General features: G+C 41.0%; 1 protein-coding gene across 1 annotated transcript; it reads left to right on the top strand.

Annotated features, from left to right (window-relative positions):
* The first annotated feature begins 2,777 nt into the window (after window positions 1–2,777).
* On the top strand, window positions 2,778–11,896 carry LOC133754272 (spermatogenesis-associated protein 31D1-like). Its single transcript, XM_062184747.1, has 5 exons — window positions 2,778–2,963; window positions 3,386–3,431; window positions 3,539–3,666; window positions 4,364–7,903; window positions 11,840–11,896. Exons 1-5 carry the CDS (start codon window positions 2,778–2,780, stop codon window positions 11,894–11,896), a joined length of 3,957 nt encoding a protein of 1,318 aa, XP_062040731.1.
* The last annotated feature ends 8,275 nt before the right edge of the window (window positions 11,897–20,171 follow it).

Raw genomic sequence — 20,171 nt, 5'->3', positions numbered from 1 at the left:
CCCAGGGACAAAGAGAAATGTCTTAGAACTTTTTTTTAGCTGCTGATATTAGTTAACAAATTAGTTTTCAAAAGTAGGCAGACTTCTTCTGTATATCTGGGTAGATTCAAGAGGTAAAGGTTTAGTAATTCTTGATAAATGTACCCAGCTTAGAATTCCCTGTCACTTAACAGTAGTAGGAGGGCTCAGTAACATCTAGGAAGTCCCTCCTATTATGCTATAATGGGTCAGAGAAAGAGCCTTCTCTCCAAGTTTTTAATAAGACTAAGTCTCCTGGGGAGACAGGCTGTGGATGATTTTGGGATTTGGCACTGGAAAAATTTTGTTATCAAACTCCATAAGAGCCTTTGGCAACTTAGCTAGATTAATAATATATCTTATCTTGAGTTTCTGAATCAAAGAGGATTTCAGAAGTGAGGAAGTGTCTTCCATATAGCATTTCAAATGGTGAAGCTTTAAAATAGCCTTAGGGGCCATTCTCATCCTGAGGAGGGCAATAGGCAATCATTGAAGCCATGTTACTAAGGTTTCTTGGCAAAACTTAGCCAGAATATTCTTAAGATTATGATGGTCCTTTTCAATTTTACCTGGTGAGTGAGGTATCCAAGAGGCATGGAGATAATGAGACCCCTAAATCTGTAGCTACTGGCTGAATAATTTTAGCCACAAATAAGGGGTGACTGTCACACTGTCACACTGGAAGGCCAAAGCAAGTAACTATTTCCTTTAATATGGCTTTGGACACTTCTTGTGCCTATTCTATAGGAATAGGAGAGACTTCTATCCATCTTGTGGAAGTATCTATAAAGATCAGTAGATATTTGTAATTATTTGCTGAAGGCATGTTAGTGGAGTCTATCTGCCAGTCTTCACCTGGATACTTTCTCTCCTTGGTATAGGGGTTAGTAAGGAGAGGGATTTGATATGACCACCAGAGTTCTTTGGGAAACAGATGGTATAGGGGCACATTACTTCATTATAACAGCATTCGGTCCTTTCCCTCCAAATATCCAAGAGACTATTTACATCAGGTCTCCTCTCTCCAAATGGGCAAAGTCATACATTTCCTTAATTATTTCCCACTGAGAAGCCCTTGGGAGAATTCCTGGCTTCCCACATCTGAATCACTCCTCTGCTCTGGCAGGATGTCCCCTGGGCTGACTCTGAGCTTGCTACATGTTAGTTGTAGATATTGCCATCCTATGAATGTGCTATTTGCACTCTTTTACATGTTGGAGTATCCTTTCTGCTTCCATCCTATCTCTATTGTCAAACACTCAAAATGCTATTTTTACCAATTTCCTCATGGGGTTTGAGCTCCCATAGCCAGTTTTTTAAAATGTGCCTTAAGGAATAAGTCAATAGTAATGGGCACTCTACTATACACAGCTCAAAAGTCTCTGTAGAACCTGAAAAGACAAAAGTAGACATGGCTCTCTGTGAGCCCAGTTATGCTTAAGCATCCAACTTAAATTCCTTGTGTTAGAGAATTGGCATCCCTGAGTCTCCTTTTTATACCCCAAGATGGCTTTCTCTGTTCCAGACCAGTTGGTGGCTCTCCTGCAGGTTGATTTAGATCTTGAGTATTTTATCATCACCCAATGCTCCTTAAATTTTCCTAACCACAATACTTAGTATAACTGGCAAACTAGAGGGCACTGACACCACCAAGGAGCTAGTCTACCTAGTGGCAATTATGTATATGTTTGGGACATTTTCCCAGCAACCCAAATGAGCTTGAGGGTTAACACCACCACCACCACCACTACAGAGATTTTGACCTCTAGTGGCATTGTACCTCATGCCTGGAGGCTAAGTTCCAGGGTGATAGAAACCAGCTAACACAAGCCAAACCCTCCTGAAGCTTAAACCCTCCTGAAGCTCCATTGCCCTGAACATCTTCAGGGGCTTAAACTGCCACACATAGGGTATGCAAAACCACAGGGTGTATTTAACCCCATGTCTGGAGTCTATGCCCAAGAAGATGGCCCAAGTGCTTGGGCCCCTGCACCCACATAGGAGTCCTAGAAGAAGCCCCATGCTCCTGGATTTCGATTGGCCCAGCTCTGGCTGTTGTGTCCATGTGGTGAGTGAACTGGTGGATATAAGACCCCTCTCCTTCTCTTCCTTTCTCTCTGTAACTCTGCCTCTCAAGTAAATATATAAGTAAGTGTCTTCATACAGTTTAAGCTATATAACCAGAAAATAAGTGCTAAATATAGTCCAACATTGCTTGAAGTCATTATATATATTTATTTTACACATATGTGGTTTGTGCCTTTTGAATTATGAGCTCCTCTGAAGACAGTAAAGGATGAAACAAATGAACAAAATAATACTTAGCATTCATAAAACTAAACAAGTATAACGAACCTATATTTTGAATCTGGGTTGGTGTAAGGCAAAAACAGTATAGCTGGTGGATTTGGTGATATATGTGATCTTAAGAGTATAAATGTCTGGAGACAAGCAAAAATTCAGACTTTCAAGGCTGTGGAATTGGTGAGCTTTAAGCCAAGGGCACCTACTAGTAAAGTGGACTCAGGTAACATCTGAATTATAGATAGAATTTTGACATGGGATAGGAGAAAGCATGGAGTTTGAAGATAGAGTGAAAGGGCTGGATAAGAGGTTCTGCAGGCACATCATGATGTCATCCTCTCTGGCCTCAGACTACCTTTGTGACTCATGGTCTGTGATGTAGAGCTGGAACTATATAGTCAAGGGCTTGACCCCTCAACCCTCAGTTGCCTCTCAGCAGCGTTGCGATTCAGATAATGGAGTACGTCCTCTCATTTCTGAAGAGCCATTTTGAGCTGTGGCTGAGCTTCAGCTCTATTTTTATTGATAGCAACCTCAACTACACTTTTATTAGTGGGTTGGGGTTGATCTTTTTGTACCTGAGCTACCTGGTATTAAAGCTATTTTTCACAACCATCTGGAAAAATAAGACCATCAAAAAGGTAAGGGACTATGGGTGAACTCCAAGAGAGATGTTGATGTTGCTGTTGTTTCCCATTTCTGTTCTCACATTTCTACACTTGATCTTAGCCAAAAGGCCGAGAAGCGATGTTCTCACATTTCTAAATGAGTTTGGTTTCCTCAGAGAGAAGCCAGAGATGGGAAATCTGAGGAAGGACAGAGCACCACCTTCCTAGGGGCAGAGGCTAGGCAGGGATGGGTTTGGGGGGGAACAAAGGCTTACAAGTGAAGCTCACAGACCCCCTATCTGGTATGGTAGAGGTTTCCAGGATAAAATCCCACCTGTAAATATTAGTAATGTAAGGAATACATGTCTATAGTTTAAGATGAAGAGATATTCAGGGTGGTAAAAGGAGGAAGAGAAATGAAACTCAGTCCCTCATTCTTTACTTTTTGTTCTCAGTGTCGGGGTAGAGCCAAGAGGCGGTGGAAAGGTGGAACATTTAGAGGTAAGGTTCTCTGTGTTCACACTGAGCTTTGCAAGGGTGATCCTTCATGACTCAGATCCAGGGCCTCAAAATGTCAGTTGCTATATACAGTTTCTCTGTGAAAACAGAATACTCAGAGGAGAAAGTCATGGGAAAGACAGTCAACCTGAGACATTTCTCAGAGTTCTTCCTTAGCCCATCTGTGGGCAGGAATCTGAGATGCATGGACAATGGGTACTGCCCAAAAGATGATGATGTGAGAAATAAGTATGGACTACTAGTTGTCTTGTAGTCAGAACTTCAGTCTCCCACCTTTATAGATGTCCTATGACTTCTCGGGTACTCTCATTCTTCACTGAGCAGTCTGCTGATATCTCTGCTTCATGTGGTGAGTTTTAGCATCACACTGTATAACATATGTGAAAGTACTTTATAAATATTGCCACATACACATGTGAGTCTTACTAATATTAGTGACAATCTTTCCATAATTACTGATTCTTGGCGCATTCAGAATTTAGTATCCCCAGAGGCTCCCATAGGGGGACTCCTCTATGCTTCTTATGCTTCTACTTTCATTACATATGTTCTACTCTCCTGATTTCCCAGGTACAAGGATTAACCAGAAAGAAGCAGAGGAGGGATGGAAGCTTCTTTCTGTTTTGAAAAGGTGATTAATCTTTCCTCTTTTTCCTGGTCCCCCCCCCTTTTTTTTTAACATGTTCCATATATTCCAGGGAATCAGTGAAGCCTGCCATTATGAAGTAGGCAGGTAGCCATAGGAACGGAATGTGATGAAAGCCTCAGGGAGGGGCTACAGTGTATAGTGTGACATTACAAATGTGAGGTGACGGGAACAGTAGGCTTGGGCTATCCCTACCCCCACTAGGCCAGCAGACCCTCCTTTCCATGTTCTGGTCTTGACCGCAGCTTTTTCTTCCTGTTTCCTGTAGCCCCAGAGCCAACATCAAGATACCACCAGCTTCCGTCACCTGCTGTGTCCAGACCCTCACTGTACGGTGTGTAACAGAGTGGCTGCCAAAGTCAGTCGACTGTTGTCACTGGGGTACCTGCTAGATACTTCCTCTGTGCATTATGTGGCTTCCTCAGATTCTGTGATTAAGACCTCATTCACTGTGACATCTGGCCACTCAAAAACTCGTCCAAGAGGCCAAAAATCAGCCTCTTTGCGTGTGCCATCTCCACCTCCCCCTTCTACTGTCTCACTTAACCATGGTGCTTCTTTACCTGGTTTGCTGTCCCCCGAACCACCAGCCGACTCAGTACCACCAGAGCCTATTCCTCCCTTGGCTTCAAAACTCCCAGTGGACCCTTTCCCACCCCAACCTATTGCTATTTGCCCTCCCACACCACAACATACTCAGAGATCAGAAAATGATCTCCATCCAGAGTTTGCTCTATCTGCAATGAATAGCCCTGATGGGTTGTCAACTGATACTCCAAGAGTCAGTGAAATTGACCATTCAATGCCAGAATCATCCTGGCAGCAGGCCCAGGTCAAGGATGCCAAAGACTTGTCCTCTTCCAACTTAGAACAAGACTCCCTTTGTTTTAGAAACAGCAAAGGCAAACCAGAGGAGCTGCAAATGAATCAGCAGCCTCCATCGTCTAGGTCCTCTGACAATCAGTTACAAGAAAAATGTATGCAATACTTTTTCGGTCTTCCATCTTTGCACAGTGAGTCTTTGTGCTCAATTATCCATCATTCAGATGACTGCCCCTCAACTTTGGTCATCTTTAATGGCATCTCCAAAGCTTCTACATCTCAAGGATCTTTAGGACTTTCCAATTTCCAGCCTCTGATCTTGCCTGAGATCCAATCTCAATCCTCAACTAAAATTTTCTCCCAATCACAGTCACAACATGCTACTCAGGCCCAGTCTCAGTCCAACCTTCAATCTCCAATCCCAATGCTACCAACATCTCCCGATTTCCAGCTTAGGATCTGTGGAGTGTGCTTCCATAGACCCCATAATGAGGCACAGTGTCTCATGCAATCTGAACTTCATCAACTAGAATACAATGTGCTACAGAAAGAACAGGAACGTTTATGGGGTTTACCCTCGATGGTCCAAACATCTCAGGAATACTATTGTCCTCCACCTCCCAACTTTTCATTGGTGAGCCAGTCCTCCAAAATCCATGTTCCAATCTCCATCATTCCTGGAGATTACCCTCTGAGCAGTGAGCTTCGTAAGAAATTTGAATACCACCTTAGAAAGAGACTCATTCAACACCGATGGGGCCTACCCCACAGGGTCCATGAGTCTCTGACACTGGTGAATCCTGAGAGAGATGTTCCTGAAATATATGCACCAAAGAGTTTTCAGAGACTCAAATGGATATCTTTGTTGAAGGAACAGAGTAGCAACAATTTAAGGAATTCTGAATCAAGCCGACTTCCAATCTCCCATGAGACAAGCTCAGAAGAGTCTCAGTCAGATAACAATGAGAAGGGCAATCAGAGACATAGCCCAAAGAATGGCCCTAGTGATCATCTATTGAGTGACCCAGATGGATACTCAGATAACAGTTTAGGGTCTGACTCTGATAAAGATCAAGGAAGTCATACAGTGAGTCTGTATGGAAATGATTCAAGGGCCTCAGGGATAAGTATAAGTCAGAAACAATTAGAAAATGCACTCAAAGAACATTTGAATAAGAAAATTGGGGAAATAAATGAGGGTAGACTTCCTGAAACTGTCCATAGTTCATGGCATGCCGTCAAGCAGACAATGTCCTTTGCTGAGAAATCTCACAGCCAAAAACAGATAGATGGGGCATTATCTGTGAGAAACATTAGCTTGAACACTTACCAGGAGATTTCTTTCTTAGCTTCTGGCAAACAAAAGATGCTGGAAGAACATATAAGCAGTTTTTGCATGAGGATGAGGTGTGGCCTTCCCACCAGGGTCCTTGAATCCATACAGATCTTCAACAAGAGAGAGGACTCATCTTCTTCCTTAGGCCATTCCTATTGTTCCTCCCAAGATAGCCTTAGTTCTGCGATGCATTCCAAAGTTATGGTGTCCACTTCACTTGGTAGGAGCTCTACACCAATGTGTAGAGACAAATTGAAGATAAAGTCAGCACCCAATCTGGATCATCTCCTTCCTGCTGCATCACTTGTAGGGAAGGGAGGACAGGGGGACCTGAGACCACTGTCCCCAGAGGAAAACCAGGAGATTGCAGGTGTTCAGATTAAGGGTGGCAGACAGACTTGTCCATGCATCACAGGCAAAGAAATTAAGAAACAGACTGGACCAGACAGTGGACACAGCCGAGTGCTGGTGTCCACGAATCATGATGGGACTAGACCTGAGCCAAAGGATAAGAGAATGAGTTCCAGCAACAAAGAAGAAAGGCTTCAGGCTCCCAAAGTAAAGACTTCAGAATACTTCCCAATGTTTAACAAGTCTAGAGAGATATTTAAGGCAAAGGAGCTCCTTGCTCTTCAATCAAAATCTGCCAATGCCTTGACAACCAACAAGTCAGGGGACTCTACAGCAGTAGCTGTGAAAACAAAGAATGAAGAAACTATCCTGGCTACTGAAATTCCCTCACCAACATCAGTTTCCCAGGATCCTAAACTATCAGAATTTAAAAACAACTTGATTAAAGAATTAAAGTTGAAATTGCAGGATAGGGATCATATCTCTGTTAAAGAGCAGACTATTGATATGGCTGTTGCCTCAGATAACTTGATTTCCAAAACCTTGAAGACTCATGCCCAGGGTGTCTCCAATGGGAAGATCGAAGCTTCTCAGGTTATGCACGTACATTTGGACAGCACACCAGTCAGCATGGAACAGCATCAGGAGCCCTGGGTCCCTAAGCATATCCTGCAGAACTGCTGGGATAAGAATGTCCCACCAAATCCCAAATCAGGAGATCTTGGTGAAGGGGATGCAGGGTTGGGGACACCACAACCCAGGAGGAACAGCTGCCCTGCTCAAGACAGGGCATTAAAGAAGATGCTTGGAAGCAGATCTTCCCCAACCTCATCACTGAAGGATCAGCCTCCTCCTGAAAATCTGTTTAAAAAACAAATAAAGACATTTTTGCAATGGATTTGTCCTAACAGGACAAACAAAAGGCAAGAAAGGTTCCTTGGGAATGGGACCTCCCCACCATCATCTGTGCAGAGACAAAGCAAAGTTAATAGTAGAGCTGCTTCTACTGGCAACACCAAAACTCTGAAAGTGACGACAGACATTGGCAAGGTGTTAAATGTGAAACCAGGGAGTAGCCGTGGTGTCAGAATCACCTGCCCCCAAGAATCACGTTCTTCTCTGACAAAGCCTGTGAAAACACTTAAGGCACAATTACAGTCCCAGGCAGATACTGTCCAGGGACATCCTTTTAACTACACAGCTTCCTCCTGTAAAACAAAAACTACAAAGTCCTGTAGCCAAGAAGTGCCCTTGGCTGACCAAAATTACCCCTCAAAGAATGCCCTGAACAAAGACAGGGTGAGACAGCCCCAGAAAGTAGTAGCATTCAAGGATCAGCCGCTATTGCAGAGGCATCTGGCATCCATGCCCAATAAAGAGTTCCTGCCCCATCCAAACCATACCTGCAGGCGTCAAGCCAGCCAGCTATCTCCAACCACACCTACATTTTCTGAAGGCACTGTATTGGGAGATCTGTGTCTACTTTTCAAACATAAAATGCTCCTTCAGCATTTCCAGGGAGGAAGATTTCCTCCTACCAAATAACTCATCCATTTTTGAAAATACTATTTTTCGTAATAAATGTTCTAATGATTGTTGTCTTTATGTGTACTATTTGGAGACATGAGATTTGAGTAACATAGGGTTTATACTTAGGGAAAAGAATTAGTTCAGCACTTACTCATTATCTCTTTTGGATTTAAATGATGACATACCACTGAGCTCTAGGGGGATGGTTATCAACTGCCCCTTAAGGCCCTTCTGACCTGGAGAAGTCTGAGGACATGTGCTGTTTCCTAGTCTGTAAGTATATTGTGTTGCAGCCCATATACCCTGCACCTCACTGACTATTTCTTGGCCTCTGGAGGAATAAAGGAGGTAAGTCATCACATCTGAAGAGGGTCAAAGTCACATATCTTTTTCAGAAAATTGTGCATAAACTTATTTTTTAAAGAAAATATTGTAATGACTAGAGGATGTCACAGGTGGGTGAACTTCGCCTCAGGCGGGGTTGAAGATTACTGCCATAGTAGACATGGGATTGATTGGGTTAAGGTCTAGAAACATTAGAATTGTTGGTTGAGAATCTGTCGTGAGAGGCATAGTAATGCATTGGGAAACCATACTTTGGGGCATTGATGTTTTCCTACTGGAAAATAAGCTTATGAAGGTAGCCCCCTGCCACCCATGTGGGAGACCCAAATGGAGATTTGGGCTCGTAACTTTTGTCTTGACTACCTCCAGCATTGACAGCTATTAGGACTTTCAGCCAGAAGATGGATGATATGTCTCTCTGTCTCTCTTTCATTCTGTATCTCTGTCTTTATTTTTAAAAGATTTGTTCTTTTTTTTGAAATTCAGAGCCACAGGGAGGAAGAGAGGGAGAGAATCTTCCATGTGCTGGTTCACTCTCCAGATGGCCCCAATAGCCAGTGTGAGACCAGGCTGAAGTGAAGAGCCAGGAGCATCATCAATGTCTCCCAGAAGGGTGACAGGGTCCAAATACCATCCTCCACTGCTTTTCCAGGCTATTAGCAGGGAGTTGCATTGGAAGTAGAGTAGCCAGGACATGAATTGGCACCCATATGGGACGCCCGCACTTTACCTGCTAATGCTGCAACACCAGCCCCACACTCAGCCTTTCAAATAAATAAATGTTAAAACATTGAACAATTTCCTGGAAGGCACTTAAGGTAGCTTTAAAGTAAAAAGTTGGAAATTCTGGTTGTCAAAATAAAACAAAACTAAAACATGTTCACTGCAGCCCCCTCACTCTACCATACTTCTATCTTCTTATACGGAGTTATGCCATTCCACCTGCATTGTCTGAAGCTTAATGTTGCAGAATCAATGGAGATTCTGTGGAGGTCCTGGGATGGTAAACAATGTGGGATGTGGCCCAAGGCAAGGAACTGGAAGCAGTGGAGATCAGTGGAGGAGCTAATATCCATGTGGATTGACAAATCAATAACATGGAGACCTCTACTCTCCCATCTAGAGTCTTACTCCAGTTAAGTTGCTGCCACACCCCAGTGTTTACCACTGGGAATGTCTGCCATCTGAAGTATTATAGTCTGACCCTTTGACCTCAACCCTCTAACTTTGCAGCATATACTGTATATTTGTCAACTTTTGAACTCTGGCTCATAATTTTTCCACTTATTCATCTACCCAATAGCCTCATGTCTGCATTTCCTCCCTCTTTAAGCAGATTTTATTGTCTTCAAGATAATATTTAAAGGGCTCCACTCCAAATGACTCTCTTCCAATCCACTTTAATCTTTCCTGTCTGGCAATATCCCATTTCTCTGGCTTTTCCAGAAATGCATTCCTATAAGTGACTAATAACTATTGTATTAAATTTATGATCAACTCTACTGATTTTAGGGGTAGCTCTAGCACTGCCTGGAAATAATTTATTCACTCAATTTACAAATCATTATCCTAACCTATGTAACAGTGAACAAATGAAACAGAACTTAAGTTACCTATTCCCTAGTTCATGCTCTCTTCCATTCTACTCAAAACCATTTGAGATCTCCTACACTTTCCTGAAACTTATGCTGTCTCTCCTTGGTTAGCAGATGTGTTGGACTGACCATTTACAGAGTAAACTGGAGATCTCTACTCTCCCATCTAGAGTCTTACTCCAGTTAAGTTACTGCCACACCCCAGAGTTTACCACTGGGAATGTCTCTGCCATGTGAAGTATTATAGTCTGACCCTTTGACCTCAACCCTCTAACTTTGCAGCATACCCTGTATATTTGTCAACTTTTGAACTCTGAGTCATAATCTTTCCACTTATTCGTCTTCCCACCAGCCCCATATCTGCATTACTCCCTCTTTAAGCAGAGTTTATTGTCTTATTTAAATTGTCTTATTTATTGTCTTATTTAAAAGCCCTTGCTCCAAACGACTCTCATCCAATCTACTTTAATCTTTCCTGTCTGGCAATATCCCATTTCTCTGGCTTTTCCAGAAATGCATTCCTATAAGTGACTAATAACTATTGTATTAAATTTATGATCAACTCTACTGATTTTAGGGGTAGCTCTAGCACTGCCTGGAAATAATTTATTCACTCAATTTACAAATCATTATCCTATCCTATGTAACAGTGAACAAATAAAACAGAACTTAAGTCACCGATTCTCTTGTTCATACTCTCTTCCATTCTACTCAAAACCATTTGAGATCTCCTACACTTTCCTGAAACTTACGCTATCTCTCCTTGGTCAGCACATGTGTTGGACTCACCATTTACAGAGTAACTAGAAGCTACCTCATGGAAGTCTTCATCAAATAACTTCCTTCCTTCGTTCCTTCCTTCCTTTCTTCCTTCCATTTTTTCCTCCTTCCTCACAGAAAAAATCATTTTCCCTCCACAGTACTCAACTACAAAGGAATCAGACTTCTAGAAATGTCTTTATTGAGACATAACTAAACTCTGGTCTTGATGGATTGACTTATGCATGCCAGAAATCCTTACTACCTCCTTCCTCTCTTCACGAGGCACTCAATATCTTTTTCTTGAAGTTTTTCATCACAAAGATGTTTAAACATACACAGGATCAAGTAGAATAATGTGATTCTCCATGTACTTACTCTACAACTTTCAGTCACCATTTGGCAGGTGTGATGTACCCCATCATTACACTATGATTAAAGTGTAAATTTACAACAATTTAAATTGTTCATTCATCTCTTAGAAGGTATGTTATTTGCCTTATGTAAATGCTCTCAAAATTTGTTTGATATTTACCACATGACGAACATATTTAACCACAACAAATATAAAAACCATTGGTGATTAAAACACATTGAGCTGGCCAGTACTGCGGCTCACTAGGCTAATCTTTTGCCTGCGGCACCAGCACCCCAGGTTCTAGTCCCAGTTGGGGTGCCAGATTCTGTCCCAGTTGCTCCTCTTCCAGTCCAGCTCTCTGCTGTGGTCCAGGAAGGCAGTGGAGGGTGGCCCAAATGCTTGGGCCCTGCACATGCATTGGAGGCCAAGAGGAAGCACCTAGCTCCTGGCTTCGGATCAACGCAACGCACAGGCCGTAGCGGCCATATGGGGGGTGAACCACCAGAAGGAAGACCTTTCTCTCTGTCTCTCTCTCTCTGTCTAACTCTGCCTGTCAAAAACAAAAAACAAACAAACAAACAAACAAAACAGAAGAAAAACCACATTGAGCTTTGTAGTTTTTGGCAATCAGTTCTGCTCTGCCTTCAGGTTAATCCTGAGGAGTCATTAGAAGGTATTCCTACCCCTACTCCATACAGAAAGTAATCTTACAGAACAAATTCAGTGCACAGCATTACAGTTCCTTAACCACACAGACAACATAACATTAAAAGGAACTGAAGTAGGAAACGGTACAGGTGGACAAAACCCTGAGATTGCTATGCAAATGTTTTCAAATATTTAGAAGAAATTTTTTCCTTTTAAAAATTTAAAATAGGTCATTTTGCTTCCAGTTATACTTAGTAGATCAACTATACTAATAGTTCGTGTCCTTCCTAAAATGCCACTGAAAGTAAAGAATTATAACAGAAGCTCCTTGACTTCATTTCTCATAAAGAAAGTAGAAAACCACTATGAAATGCCACTTCACACCTACTAGAATGATCACAATCAAAATACCAGATAACAGGGGTAGGCATTTGGCACAATGAGTTGAAGCACTTCTTGGGATGCTACCATCCCACATCCAAGTGCTTGGTTTGAATCTGGCTCTTCCACCTCTTTTTTTTTTAATGTGTTTCCTGTGGCTTTTAAAAAAGATTTATTTTATTTATTTGAAAGAGTTACAGAGAGGCAAATATCGAGAGAGAGGTCCTCCATCTGCTGGCTCACTCCTCAGATGGCTGCAATGGCTGGAGCTGTGCCGATCTGAAGCCAGGGGCCCGGAGCCTCTTCCAGGTCTTCCACATGGGTGCAGGTGCCCAAGGACATGGGCCATCTTCTACTGCCATCCCTGACCACAGCAGAGAGCTGGATACGAAGAGGAGCAGTAGGAACAAGAACCAGTACCCATATGGGATGCTGGAGCCCCAGGCCAGGGCTTTAACCTGCTGTGCCACAGTGCCAGCCCCTCTTCCTCCTCTTATCTAACTTCCTGCTAATGTGAACTCTGGGTGGCAGCAGGTGATGGCTCAAGTACTTGGGTCCCTACCACTCACTTCAGAGATCTGCATGGAATTCCAGTCTCCTAGCTTTGGCTTGGCCCATTGTTATGGGCATTTGGGCAGTGAACCTGCAGATGGCAGATCTCTCCCCATCTGTTTCTCTGTTTCTGTTGGTTTGTCTGTCTCTCTGTCTTTCAAATAAAATGAAAACAAATAAATAAAAACTGGGGAAAAAACAGATAATAAGGTTTGAGAAAATGTAGAGAGATACAAAGTCTTACATACTGCTAAAGAGAATGAAAATGGTGTGTTTTGGAAAACAGTTTGACAGTTCCTTAAAATATTAAACACAGAGTTGCCATTTAAGCCAGCAATTTTTCTCCTAGGCATTATACACAAGAGAAATTAAAAATTATGCACACAGAAATGGCACATAAATATTCACAGCAACAGCATTCACAGCAGCCAAATGTGGAAACCACACAAATGTCCATCCGCTGATGAATGGATAAGGAAAGTGTGGCACATACTTACAATGAAATATAATTCAGCCATAAAAAGGAAACACTGATGAATGCTACAACAAGAATGAGCCTTGAAAAACATCACCCTAAGTGAAAGAAGTCAGTTGCAAATGACCACATTCCATCCTTATAAAATATCTAGAATAGGATAATCTATAGATACAAAGTATATTAGTTGCTTGTGAAGGCTGGGAGATGAAAGGTGAGGGGTTAATAACTAAAGGGTATGAAATTTTCTTTTGAAGTCAAGAAATTGTTTTAAAATTGGTTCAGGAAATGAATGTTCAACTGAGAAAAATCTGAATTATAAATTTTCACGGATATATGAATTAATTTCAATACAACTGTTATTAAAAAATTTTTTTAAAATAATTTTGCGGATGGCAAGAAGGGGAGAGGGTCCCACAAAATTAACAGAAAACAGAGATGTGAAAGAAGGAAATCCAGTGGAGAAGATGCAATAGAAATGGCACAGAAGAAAATCTGGAAATCAATTCACATCCTAAAAGCCCAAGGAATCAAGATGTGGTACCATGTAAGAAAGAGATTAGTAGTTACATGCTGTAAACATGGTTTCATAAAACATTGATTCTCTTTGGTTTTACATTATACACTAGGAAAAAACCCTTCCTTGCGTACTCCTTTCCAGTAGTATGCAAAATCATGCTGAAACATTCACTGCTTCAAATGCAGACAGCAGACCCCAGGATTTTGCCTGGGACAGAACCTGAGACAACTGGCTGTGTATAGCTGTGGCAGCTGTGGGAATGAAAGTTAAAAATTGCAAAAGTTAGGTAAAACACATGAAAATGTAGTTAAGGGTCTATGTAAGAAAATGTGTGTGTGTCAGGCTAATTATATTTGCAGAAAAGTTTCATGGATAGTATGCCCTTTATTCAGATTTACCTATTATTAACATTTTGATCAGTTTTCCATTTCTTTTCTCTGTCTCCTTCCTTCCTTTCTGTCTTTCCTCACCCTTTGTGCATGTGCAAAAAAACCACACATACATTCCTGAGCATGTGAGAATACATTTCATACATGATGCACTTTTCTTTGAGTTTTTCATTGTGTACTTCTTAAGCAGAGAGAATTCTCTTACACGTTCAATTATTTCCTTCAGTAAACTTAATGCTGACATGTAACTTTCAGTTAATCTCTCATCCGTATTCTATTTTGGTCAATTTACCCACCAATGTCCTTTGTGGATTAAAAAAAAACAAAAACAAAAAAAAAAAAAAAAAAAAAAAACAAAAAAAACTCCGTTACATGATTTTGTCTAGGATCATGTACTTCATTTAGTTATATTTGGTCTCCTTTATTCTGGAACAGGTTTTCAGGGTTTCTTTTTGATGACATTACCATGTTTTTTTTTTTTTTTTTAGAATGTATTCAAGGGACAGTTCTTACAATCCCTTCTCACAGGGAAAATTTTTGGTGCAGCTTATGTTGCTCAGACTTTAAAAGCTATTTTTAGATTTGTGAATTCTGGTGGACTTTAGAGGTATCAGGACCAGATTTATCATAAAGAAATTAGCAAACAACCAAAAACAATGTCAGAGATGCAAAACTATATAGAGGGAGAGACCTCTGTTAGTAATGGGAGAGTACATGAGAGGAGGCAGGCTTGAAGTATACCTCCTTTTGCAGAGACAAAGAAGCTGCAGATGTAGAAGACAGGCAAAGGAAGAACCTGCCATTACTTGTAAACTGATTAACATATGTAAAGGAAATGAGCAGGTGCCTGTGGCCAAGGTGGATTCAATATACTCAGTGAGGCCTTAGGCAAACAATAGAAGAAAATAATATGAAATTTAATTTCAGCAGGTTATAACCTAGATGAGGATGTAAAAGTTATTACTGTAAACTGATTGGCTAAAATGGGGAAATATATGTGTACACTATTAACAAAATGACATCACTGTTTTGGCAAAGGGGACTCAATGAAAATTTTGGTGAGAAGAAAGTAGATGGGAAAGAGTTTACAAAACCTTTCAAGAATGAAGTGATCATAGATATGATTCCAAACAAAAGACATTGCTAGCTTCAGTTGTGTCCATTAGAGGTTGTATGACACTATAGAGAAGACTGCTCCCTAAATCAGGATGGATTTGGAGGGGCCAGCACTGTGGCATAGTGGATAAAGCTGCTGCATCCAGTGCTGGCATCCAATATGGGCGCAGGTTCGAGTCCTCCCATATAGGCACCAGTTTAAGTTGTGGCTGTTCCACTTCCAAGCCAGCTCTTGGCTATGGCCTGGGAAGGCAATGGAAGATGGCCCAAGTCCTTGGGCCTCTGCTCACGTGGGAGACGGGGAAGAAGCTCCTGTTTCCTGGCTTCAGATTGGTGAAGCTCTGGCCATTGTGGCTATTTGGTGAGTGAAGACTTCTCTCTCTCTGTCTGCCTCTGTCTCTCTGTAACTCTCCACCTGTTAAATAAATAAATAAATAAATAAATAAATAAAGGTTTTTTTAAAGAAATCAAGGCAGAACAAAAATGTATTGGGAAGGAGAGAAGGAATTTGGAAGAAGGATGGAGTAGCAGAGCAGGTTCTGTGGAGGGAACAAGATTTGACAGCATTCAGGAACAGAATAGCCTCAAAGGGATTCTAGGAGAAAGAATACTAAAAGATATTTAGATTGTTGTCATGGCCCTCATCTTCCTCTTTGTTAGGCTTTGTGCTCTTTGGTACATGCTGCTCTGTTCTTTAGTAATCATCTCTAGCAAACATGAATCCTTTTGAGGAAATAAAGGGGGGGGTGCGCTGTTGCTGAGTCTATTTCTGATTCTGTAGAGTTAAAAATACATTGTATATATAGAAAGTTTTATTTGAGAACAGAGTAGATGCTGCAGCTTTGTCTTCTGTGATTTTCAACGATAATTTTATTTACTCTATCTTTGATTTAGATGATATTTTATTTACTCTCTCTTTGGTTTAGATGATATATTAAGGTATACAATACATTTTGATATAGGAGGATATTTCAAAAGGTTTGTGCAAAATGAAACTAAAAAACAGTTTGGTGGGGCCGGTGCTGTGGTGCAGCAGGTAAAGCCACTGCCTGCAGTGCCAGCATTCCATATGGGTGCCTGTTTGAGTCCTTTCCACTCCACTTCTTATCCAGCTCTCTGCTAGGGACTGGGAAAACAGAAGATGGCACAAGTCCTTTTTTTTTAAGATTTTTTAAAAAGATTTATTTGTTTATTTGAAAGTCAGAGTTACATAGATAGGGAAGGAGAGGCAGAGAGAGTGAGAGAAAGGCCTTCCAACCACTGGCTCACTCCCCAGTTGGCCACAACAGGCAGAGCTGCGCTGATCTGAAGCCAGGAGCCAGGTGCTTCTTCTGGGGCTCCCAGGTGGGTGCAAGGGCCCAAGGACTTGGGCCATCTTCTACTGCTTTCTCAGGCCACAGCAGAGAGCTGGATTAGAAGTGGAGCAGCCAAGACTTGAACTGGAGCCCATACGGGATGCTGGCACTGCAGACTATGGCTTTACCTGCTATGCCACAGTGCCAGCCCCAATAAATCTTTTTTAAAAAAGATTTTTGTTCAAAAGTTTGAAATTCATAGTTTTTTCATCATATGCATTTCCATCAACTTTTTGAAGACTTGTCATACATAATGAAATCATTATTTCAAACACTCATGTTAGGTAACTAACATAGTCATAATCTGTTACTCCTTTGTAATTTGCTTTGTTTCATGATCATTCAAAAATCTGCTCTCTTAGCAAGTTTCCAGGACACAATGCAATATTACTAACCATAACCATGGGTCTCATGATGTACATTAGTTCTCTAGACTACTTCATCCTCCATAACTACAACTTTGTATATGTTGACCTCTATCCTCTCCTCCTACCACACCCACCACTGGTAGCTATCATTCTATTTTCTGTTCTATGTATTCAACTTTTAAATTTTCAATATTATTAGACTTTCTATGTGAGATAACATAGTAGTTTTCTTTCTGTGTCATACATATTTCCATTAGCATAATGTCCTGTGGTTGCATCGCTGTTGTTGCAAAAGGAAGGTTCTTCTTTTTTTTTAACTTTTATTTAATGAATATAAATTTCCAGTGTACAGCTTATGGATTACAATGGTTTCCCCCTCCCATAACTTCCCTCCCACCCGCAACCCTCCCCTCTCCCGCTCCCTCTCCCCTTCCATTTGCATCAAGATTCATTTTCAATTCTCTTTATATACAGAAGATCAATTTAGTATAAAGATTTCAACAGTTTGCACCCACATAGAAACACAAAGTGAAACATACTGTTTGAGTACTAGTTATAGCATTAAATCACAATGTACAGCACATTAAGGACAGAGATCCCACATGAGGAGCAAGTGCATAGTGACTCCTGTTGTTGACCCAACAAATTGACACTCTAGTTTATGGCGCCAGTAACCACCCTAGGCTGTTGTCATGAGTTGCCAAGGCTATGGAAGCCTTCCAAGTTTGCCGACTCTGATCATATTTAGACAAGGTCATAAAAGACAGGGTGAGGATAGTAACCAATGATCCTAAGAGTGGCATTTACCAGGTTTGAACAATTATACAGCATTAAGTGGGGAAGAGGACCATCAGTACACACAGGTTGGAAGTAGAGCCATTGGTGGCAGAGTAGAGGTTATGATTACAAAGGAATGAGGCCCAAGTGCACTAGACAGGGCCTAGAACAAAGGACAGAGTCATTATTAGAGGAGCTAAGAAAGGTGCTAAGCTACAATTAAGTTTTCTGATTGAGAGGCAAATAGAACCTGATAGAAGGGGCTTGATAATAATCTGGTGGGCTTTAGGCCTTGTAAATTCAGAGGCCCAGACCTATCTATCTCTTCACATGGTGTATATCCTAAGGGAGGTGTGAACCTCCTAGGGGAAGGCACTCTGTTGACTTTCATTACTTGGCTGGCCTGGGAGGAGAGCTGGCCAGGTAAAGGCAGGTGGCATCTCTAACAAGAAATTTACAGTTCTGCCTGCAATGTTGCTGACCCTACTTGGCCGTCCCCTCAGCTGCAGTGGTCACTTTGGAAGTTGGGCTGAGTAAAGGGCTTTTCAGCTTAGAGCCAATAAGATCTGTGGCTCTAACCTGGGCATCCTTCGACTCCAGGGCAGGTCCATTTCCAGTGATCCAACTCTTGGCAGAGCTGCCAGGGCTCTTCACAAGCTGACTTCTGCTGAAGCCCAGGCTTACCACCTTGAAAACCACTGCAGTGGATGGCCTGTTGGGTCTCCTTGAGGGCAGATCACTGTACAGATCAGCCATTAATAGGCCTGCCACCCATTGCTTCTGATGCCTAGCTTTTTTTTCCTCCTGGATTGTGTTAAAGCAGACCAGAGGATGCAAGTCAAGGGAGTACCCGTGTCCCATCTCTAATCTTCGGTGGCCTGAACTACAAGTCTATAGTCACAGGCATGTTCTGTAGTAGTTTTTCTAAGGTAGACAATGCCCATGAGGAAAATTATATTCTCACTTTAAAACTTTCTTTCCCTTTGGTCTGAAAGGGAGGTTTTTTCTACTTACTGTATACTTCGCTGATGGCGAAGTGAATCTAGCTATGAGATTATTATTTAAGTTCTTATTTTGGCTATGCTATTGCAGAAAAATGTTAGCCATCTCTTTTATAAGGTCTAAAGATTAAATTGTGCATCCTACAGATTCCTTCATAATAGAATTAGTTTCCTACCTTGAAGAGAATAGAGAAATGAAAGAACAAGTTGGGCTTAGAATAGAGAAATGAGGGAGCAAGTCCTAGATCGCTTGCTGACAATAGCAATATCACATGAATACTTAGCAAACCGTTTCAACCATTAGATAACAACTTAAGAAAACATTTACCAGAAGGTCCAATGCCTTCTATAAATTTTAAGAATCATGTATTTGAAAACACCTCTTAAATATCTAACATGGTGTAGTTTGTTTAGCCAGTAAACTTAAGCACAACCATCTAAAATGTTTTTAGTTTCTTTCTCCCAACAAGTCTAAAACATATGATACACAGATTCAGGTCCCACAAATTAAAATGTATCTTTGATTTATTTTAGCAGCTTAAATTTATGGACAATCTTATCGATAAGCCATTTAAAATAAAACTCTTAATAAAATTTCCCCATGTAGACATACAATATGTACACACATATAACATAGCATAGTAGACCAATATAGCAATTTTAATAATAGCTTTTAAAATCTTTAACTCTTTTTGTAGATTGCCAATTGATTTGAATTGCTTTTTGTTTTTAGTAACCTCAGTTAACCATACTTTCTCTCAGTTGGTACTGTTAATACATTATTGGCTTCATCTGTTTACAGAGCCATCCCAAAGTACTGAATACAATAAAAGTGGCTGGAAAAAGTCCATAGGAACCTATAGGAGGACAGCTAAACACAGAACCAACAATGCTTTAGTTTTATGAGCAGCAAATCATATATAACTGTGGATGACAAAAGACTTTAAGTTGCCATGTTTAAAATTATAAACTCATCAACCAACAAGAGGCACTTGCTTACTTCACAGTATTTTTGAAAGCACCTGTAGGATTTTACAAGTATTTAACCCTTTAGGCCTCTGGGGCTTTCTCATTAAGATAACTATCATGTCTAGTAACACAAGATCATTTGACTTTTTAATTCTCAAACATTTGTATTAATAGCATTTTCCATTATAGAAACTTAAAGTCTGGTACCACATCACATCTTGACAGTCCTTCTAATATACTCCAAATAGACTGATTAGTTGGTGTCTCTATAAGATGAGAGACATAGGTCCTTCGATTTTTTCAGTTGGGCCCAAACTAGAAAAACCAAAGTCCAGGATTTACTGGAAATTTTAGAGACCAGATTGTTTGAAACTTTGATTTTTTGAATGCCTGTCAAGAATGCCAAGAAGGCTCAAAATCCAAAATATC

The sequence above is a fragment of the Lepus europaeus genome, assembly GCF_033115175.1.
Source record: "Lepus europaeus isolate LE1 chromosome 12 unlocalized genomic scaffold, mLepTim1.pri SUPER_12_unloc_1, whole genome shotgun sequence".
In the NCBI taxonomy this organism is placed as follows: domain Eukaryota; kingdom Metazoa; phylum Chordata; class Mammalia; order Lagomorpha; family Leporidae; genus Lepus; species Lepus europaeus.
This window is presented reverse-complemented; position numbering and strand designations above follow the sequence as displayed.

What these genes read in the sequence shown, in the direction of transcription:
- LOC133754272 (XM_062184747.1), top strand. Translation starts at nt 2,778, where the DNA reads ATGGAGTACGTCCTCTCATTTCTGAAGAGCCATTTTGAGCTGTGGCTG. An exon ending in AAAATAAGACCATCAAAAAG is followed by an intron (nt 2,964 to 3,385) that starts GTAAGGGACTAT and finishes TTTTGTTCTCAG; the next exon opens with TGTCGGGGTAGAGCCAAGAG. An exon ending in ACTGCCCAAAAGATGATGAT is followed by an intron (nt 3,667 to 4,363) that starts GTGAGAAATAAG and finishes TGTTTCCTGTAG; the next exon opens with CCCCAGAGCCAACATCAAGA.